This window comes from Otolemur garnettii, unplaced genomic scaffold (genome assembly GCF_000181295.1).
Source record: "Otolemur garnettii isolate 467f Iridium unplaced genomic scaffold, OtoGar3 scaffold00508, whole genome shotgun sequence".
Classification (NCBI taxonomy): domain Eukaryota; kingdom Metazoa; phylum Chordata; class Mammalia; order Primates; family Galagidae; genus Otolemur; species Otolemur garnettii.
In genome coordinates, this window is record NW_003852903.1 from 26,725 (window position 1) to 34,384 (window position 7,660).

The 7,660-nt window shown below is 41.7% G+C and overlaps 1 protein-coding gene across 1 annotated transcript; it reads left to right on the forward strand.

Moving 5' to 3' along the window:
* Window positions 1-1,825: 1,825 nt before the first annotated feature.
* Window positions 1,826-5,003, forward strand: LOC100947753 (putative acyl-coenzyme A thioesterase 6). Its single transcript, XM_012814012.2, is given in 2 exon segments — window positions 1,826-2,376; window positions 4,347-5,003. Coding segments are annotated over 2 exon segments (624 nt in total). The 5' UTR covers window positions 1,826-2,358; the 3' UTR covers window positions 4,953-5,003.
* The last annotated feature ends 2,657 nt before the right edge of the window (window positions 5,004-7,660 follow it).

A 7,660-nucleotide genomic window follows, 5' to 3' on the forward strand; every position in this document is an offset into this window, starting at 1 on the left:
ATTTGGCAATATCTGGAGACAGTTCTGGTGGTCACACCTGAAGAAGGAGGTGCACTTAGCATCCGGCAGGTAGAGGCCAGAGATGCTGCTAAATATCCTTCAAAGCACAGAACAGCTTCCAGAGCAAACATTGTCTTGCCCAAAGTGTCTGTAGTGCTGTGATTGAGAATTCCAGTCTAAGTGAAAACAGTGCTTGTTAGGTAAAGGTGGGCTGGAAGCAAGGCATGTGACCCACCCCTTCCAACCTCATTCCTGACTTAAACCCTGCTATATAAAATTGCTAGAAGTGCCACAGAGCACAGAATCCCTAAACTCAGTTTTGTAATTATTCTCTAAAACAAGAGACCTTGCTTTAATTTTTATAGCTCTTCAGCAAGTCCTAACCTTAACATAGAGGATACTATGAACTCCTGGGGCTGCAGTTGGGTCTTATACATTTCTATATTGTTATATTCCTAAAACCTTCCACCAGGATATATTAATAGTAGGAGCTCCATAAATCATAGTGATTGAGTCATTAAGGATCTGAAGACTTTCATTAAGAAACAAACCCTTATGTGTACTACCCACACATGGTATCTGATAATTCTAGTTAAGTCAATCCTTTGTTAACTAGTATTTCAGTGTCTGCTATGTGGCTCCTTTAACATTTATTGTTTCCTCAAAGGCTTTTGTAAATAATGTAGAAGGGTTTAACAAATATGTATGAAGACTATACTAAAGCACTGGAATAACTAACAAAGTCAAATGTAGGCCTAACTGTACTTAGGGTCTAATAGAGGATATAGGCAGTTATCTGGGCACCTATATAACATATTGTGACAGGTGCTATGATAGGGGAGATACAGGCCCAGTGAGCTAGTGGGATCATATAAAAGGTCATCTAATGCAATTCAGCCTTGAGGGTATCAGGAAGGGAGGTCTAAACTTGGGCTTGACAATTGAGTCAACCAATCAAAAACATGGGAAGGGGGAGAGACTAGTATTCTAGGCAAAGAAAGTAGTGTATACCAATATTCAGGGGCCAAAGAGAATATAGCACCATTAGAGATGGCATTCTTTAAGGCTGCAGCAAAGAGGTAGGGAATATATTCTAATAATCTCCTATATACGAGGTCTGGCAAGTTTGTGAACTCATCTTAGAAAAAGTGCTGCATACCTCGTTGCTGATTATTACCACAGTCACCTTCAAAGTATTCCCTTTGGGAAGCTATGCACTGACCCCAGGGCCTAGTCCATCCTTCAAAGCAAATTTGGAATCCTTTTTCTGAAATGACCATCAGAGCTATCATCACACCAGGTCTGACAGTTAAAAGTTGACAAACTTGGCTTGGCACCTGTGGCTCAAGTGGCTAAGGCGCCAGCCACATATACCTAAGGGTTCGAATCCAGCCCGGCCCGACAAACAACAATGATTGCTGCAACCAGAAAATAGCCAGGTCTTGTGGCAGATGCCTGTGGTCCCAGCTACTTGGGAGGCTGAGGCAGGAGACTCACTTGAGCCCAGGAGTTGGAGGTTGCTGTGAGCTGTGATGCCACAGTACTCTACCCAGGGGGATAGCTTTAGGCTCTGTCTCAAAAAAAAAAAAAAAAAAAGTTGACAAACTTGCCACTGTGCACTTACACTGGCAGCACTGTACAAACAACTCAGTAAAGTTTCATAACCTTGGTATACCACCATCTCACAACTGTGTTTGTGTCAGTGTGTGCTGGTGACTTGTTGAGTGACGTTCATTATAGTTACATGTTTTTGTGTGCCGTACAATGATAGCTCTGATGGTCATTCCAGAAACAGTTCCAAAATTGCTTTGAAAGGTGGACTAGGCACTGGTCCCTTAGGTACATAGTGTCCCAAGGAGAGTACTTTGTATGTAGAGCACTTTACAGCTCTCAAAGCATTCTCAAATGGATCCTGGTTTTTAAGGAAAATGAGAAAGCATGGAGAATGTTATTTCTAACTTGGGTTATTTATATATTGTTTGTGAAAATGTGTGAAAAACTCTAAAGAAAATAAGACATTTTTCCCCCTTGCTTTAAACAGAAAAGTAAACAAGGTTCTTCTATCAACCTCTCTACCTCCAGCCCTCCTGGCTTCAAAAACTTCTTTGCTAACTGCCAAAATCTGAAACCTAAGAGGTGTTTTGAGAATCTAAAACCTTGTGGTGTTCTTTTAGGTGAGGGGCCCTCCCCTGGGATTATCGATCTGTTTGGAAGTGGTGGTGGCTTTGTGAATATCGGGCCAGTCTCCTGGCTGGACACGGTTTTGCTGTGCTTGCTCTGGCTTATTTCAGATTTGAAGACCTCCCTGAATATTTGAGTGACACACACCTGGAGTACTTTGAAGAAGCTGTGGACTTTATGCTGCAGCATCCAAAGGTGGGTTCCAGTGATACTTGCATGCAGAGGAGAGGGGATAGAGAGGACACTGCTAAATCCCAAAGCCCTATCAGGACACTGGGCACTAGAAATATGCCAGGGGACACCAAGGCTGCTTCAAAAGTGAATCTAATTACTATTTCCATTTTCACCCCTTTCTTATCCTCTAAGACTTAACTGTTTAGTTCCCTTTGTGATCATTTACCATCATTCAAAGAGCACCAGACCAAAAAGTTATTAACATTGAGTTCTGGTTCTTTATCTACCACAAAGTAGCCTTATGATCCTGAATAAGGCAGTTGCCCCTTCTGGGGTTTAATTTTTCTCTTTTAGAAGATTAATATAAATGTATAGTGACTGTAAAGACATGTTTTAGAGATAACTGGTGAAATTTGCATAGGAATGATGTTTTTTGATGATACTAAGTAATCATTATTAGTTTTATTAGGTGTGATAATAGTATTATGGTTTTATAAAGGAAGTCCTTATCTGATAACAGGAAAAAATTAATTATAACATTTTAGTATGATTGCAAATGGAATGATACCAACTCTATGCTGCTATCCAAATGTAAACATTCTAATATTTTTTATGCATTTTTTGAGACAGCATCTCCTTGTCACCCTGAGTAGAGTACCATGGCATCATAGCTCACAGCAATCTCAAACCCTTGGGCTTGAACAATTCTCTTGCCTCAGTCTCCCACATAGTTGGGAGTATAGGCACTACCATAACGCCCAGCTAGTTTTTTCTGTTTTCATTAAGAGACAGAGTCTCTCTGTTGCTCAGGCTGGTCTCCTGAGCTCAGCAATCCACCTACCTCGGCCTCCCAGAGTGCAAGCATTACAGGAGTGAGCCACCACACCTAGCTAACATTCTAATGTTTGGAAGTAAAATGTTCTGCCAGCTCTTCTCCCTCACCTCCCATACCCTTGGATAACCCCAGAATTCTCTGCCAAATAGCTCTGATCCTTCTTCAAGGCCCCAACCCCCTTCTGTGGGTATATCACTATGTATACACCTAGGCCTTAAATATGCAGCCTAGAGTGACCACACACATGTGTGAGAGGCACTCAAGGTCCATGCAGGAGTTTAAGATGGAAGAGAAAGAGGGTGGACCAGGGACCAGGACCTGGCTAGGGGCCAGCTCTCCCCTTTTTCATGTTCTTATACATAATAGAACTCAAATTTGAGCCTGACCATATATTATTATGGTGGTATATTTATCAAGAGTGGAAAAAGAATATGTTTTATTTAACATTTCATTTGATATATAACTTTTAAATATTTAGGTTAGGATAATAGGCCTCTGTGTATACTCTTTTCTTTTTTTTTTTTTTTTTTGCAGTTTTTGGCCAGGACTGGGTTTGAACCTGCCACCTCCGGTATGTGGGGTCAGTGCCCTACTCCTTTGAGCCACAGTGCTGCCCTCTGTGTGTACTCTTGATTAGGGGAGAGATTCATAAATATTAGGAGATAAACTGTGTACTAGGAAATCAATTAATTTTCTTATAAGAAGATAATTTTAAGCCAGGCACAAGGGCTCATGTGTGTATCCTAGCATTCTGGGAGGCTGAGGTGGGAGGATCAGTTGAACTCAAGAGTTTGAGACCAGCCGGAACAACAATGAGACCCATCTCTACTAAAAGTAGAAAAAATTAGCCGGTCATTGTGTTGGGCACCCGTAGTCCCAGCTACTCAGGAGGCTGAGGCAGGAGGATCACTTGTGCCCAGGAGTTTGAGTTTGCTGTGAGCTAGGCCAATGCCACAACATTCTAGCCCAGGTAATAGAATAAGATTCTGTCTCAAAAAAAAGAAAGTAAGAAAGAAGGAAAAAAAGCTATGTTTTTACCTTTGTAGATACATGAGGAGGGAAAGCAAATGATATTTAAGAGAGCTACTTAGAGAATGTAAAATCATTGTTTATGTCCTCCATTTATGAATTCTAGCTCGTTTTCTTTCTTCATCAGGTGAAGGGCCCTAGTGTTGGGCTTCTTGGTTTCTCCAAAGGAGGTGACCTGTGTCTCTCAATGGCTTCCTTCTTGAAGGGCATCACAGCCACTGTACTTATCAATGCCTGTGTGGCTAACACAGTAGCTCCTCTGTATTACAAGGATATGATGATTCCTAATCTTGGCAATGACCTAGGAAAACTAAAAATCACTGAGTCAGGATATTTCACATTTTTGAATGTTTAGAACAATCCACTGGAGGAACCTGATCAACTAAGTCTTATTCCATTGGAAAAGGCCCAGGGTCCCTTCCTATTTATCGTTGGCACAGATGATCATAACTGGAAGAGTGAACTCTATGCTCATATAGCCTCTGAAAGATTACAAGCCCATGGGAAAGACAGACCCCAGATAATCTGCTACCCAGAAACGGGTCATTGTATCGACCCACCTTATTTTCCTCCTTCTTTAGCCTCTGTGCACTCAGTGCTCAACAAACCAGTATACTGTGGAGGTGAGCCAAGAGCTCACTCAAGGGCACAGGTGGATGCCTGGCAACAAATTCAAGCTTTCTTCCATAAACATCTCAATGGTAAAAAATCTGTCAAGCACAGCAAAATATAACATTGTAGCTACAGACCACAGATCCCATTAATAAAAATCCTATTCATACAACCTGTGTTGGATTTTCCAGAGCGCCAAGAACCAACCAACTCATCTTCCTTGTCATGTTCTACTGGACTCCCACCTTTTGCAAGGTTCATCCTTCTTTCCCTAGAACTTATCTTGATCATCTTTAGGACCAATCTTAACCTTAAGCAAGAAAAATGGAAGAAGTGCTTGCCCACCTATCAAGTGCTGGCCTAGTAGCTTCAGCCATGTGTCCAATTTCTTTCTTTCTTTTCTTTTTTTTTTTGCTTTCAGTTTCTGCTGGCTTTCACTTTATCTTAGTTTGAAGGGTTTTTTTTTTTTTTTTTTTTTTTTACTTCTTCCTCCTGTAGTGTTCTCTTGCCCCCCATGTAGTTGGGATCACAAGATCCGGCTGGTTTTTTTTTTCGTTGTTGTTATTGTAGAGATGAGGTCTCACTCTGGCTCGCTCTGCTTTATGCTGGTCTTCCGCTGGTCTCAAACTCAGCTGAGCTCAGGCGATCTACCCGCCATGGCCTCCCACAGTGCTGGGACAACAGGCATGAGCCACCACGCATGTGTCCCATTTCTGAGAATTGAGTTTCTGTATTACTCTGGAGCCCCATATCCCTTTGGGCCCTGACTGGCCAGGTCTGAGCCCTGGGCACTGACCCATTCCAGTCCCTTAAGTAACGGATTCTGTCATACTCTTTTTCTTTTCTTTTTTTGGGTGCAGTTTGGCTGGGGCCAGTTTCGAACCCACCACTCTTGATATATGGGACTGATGCTCTACTCACTGAGCCACAGGCAACACCCAACTCTGCCTTATTCTTGCCAGTACACATTTCCTGAACATTTACTCAGGACTTAACCCTGAACCCTAGTCTAGATCGGGAGCATTGTACCTGTCACTATGCTTCCTTTATGTTTACCAACTGTCTGGATTCCTGGTCACTGTATGGTACTTACCTGCCTAGAGGAACGCCTTGATGCCAAGATTTTTAGGACTATTATACCTGTGGGCTGTGGCCTTCATCGTTGGCTGTCATGTTATGATTGCTAAATCAGACTTCCTTCTGCACCATCTGGTCCTACTACCTTCTTATGGGGTAGCAACAGAACCCATCTGCCTCAACCCACTGCAATGTACTGGGCACTATCTAGAGTCAGAAGAGACCAGAGTAGAGGTCTCTGAGCACAAGAAAATTTTTCTAAGACTTTAGGGCACATTGTCACAATTTTCTAGACACATACAAAACCTTTCACCAATTTGAGTCTATGCAAACAAATGCCCTTTAGATCTTAACTAATGAAAAGAAAGATTCCTTAGAGGTAACTTAATTGTTGGGTATGGTGGTGTGTGCCTATAGTCCAAGCTGCTCAGGAGGCTAAGGCAGGAGGATTGTTTGAGCCCAGAAGTATCAGGTTGAGTAGAGTTGTTATTGTGCCACTGTACTCTAGCCTAGGTGACAGAGTGAGACCCTATCTAAGAACAAAACTAGTAAGACAAAACTAAAAAGAAAAAATCCACTGTATTGAGTCTAGTCATTTACCGTGTAGTCTAATTTTATATGATCTGAATTGTAGGAGTCTCTGTTTTAAAATCCCTACCAAGTGGCCTTGTTGCTTTAGAAATGCTCTTGGGATGGGAAATCACAGGAAGAAGTTATAAGGAAAGTGACTGGGAGGGTAAGAGAAGGGAGGGCCAAAAAGTAGACTAAGAAGCTGTACATGAGGATGATGACCAAACATCTCCACCTAGTGAAACACTAGGGAAGAGCAGCTCTAGCCCTCAATATCTCACTGATAAAGCAGCCTAGACATGCCCTACACTGACTAAAGATATTTGGTCACTTCCCCCTAAGAGTTGGCCATATGTGGCCACTTTCTCTAAGACTTTTGTTTCAAAAAGAATTTCAGGGGTACAAGTGAATCTTTCTAAGAGTAGAATGTGAACATTTTAAAACAATAACAGAAAATGACATAAAGGCTGTGTTGACAAGTTTGAAGGAAGTATTTCAGATTGCATGTGAAAACCCCACACTGTACCCCAGAAGTGCATTAATGTACGTAGTTACCATTCAATAAAAAAAAAAAAGAATTTCAGATTGTTAAAAAAGCTCTGTAAAGTATGATAAAACAATATTCTTTAGAAGGGAGAAAGAGAAAAGATATTCATAAAATAAAGCCAGAAACGAGGCTCATGGAATAGTCCTTATTATGAAGTCTTATACACTTGCCTCAATTGGGCTTCTCATTTAGTCATGGATTTTTTAGTGGTTTATGTAAAGTTATGCAGAATTTACACCAATCATAAAATAAAAAGGAAAACTTAGAAATCAGTTTCTCCCAAGCCGGTTGTGGTATTATGTGCCTGTATTCTCAGCTATTCAGGAGGCTGAGGCAGGAGAATAGCTTGAGCTCAGGACTTCAAGGCTACAGTGAGCTATAATGATGCCACTGTACGTCAGCCTGGGTGACAGAGGAAGAACTTATAGCTCAAGAACAAAATTAAAAAGGGCCAGGCACGGTGGCTCACGCTTATAATCTTAGCACTCTGGAAGGCCAAGGCAGGAGGTGGGAGCTCAGACGTTCAACCAGCCTGAGCATGAGCAAGACCAAGACCCCATCTCTACTAAAAATAAAAAAATTATCTGGGCATTGTGGCAAGTGTAGCCCAGCTATTTGGGAGGTTGAGGGAGAAG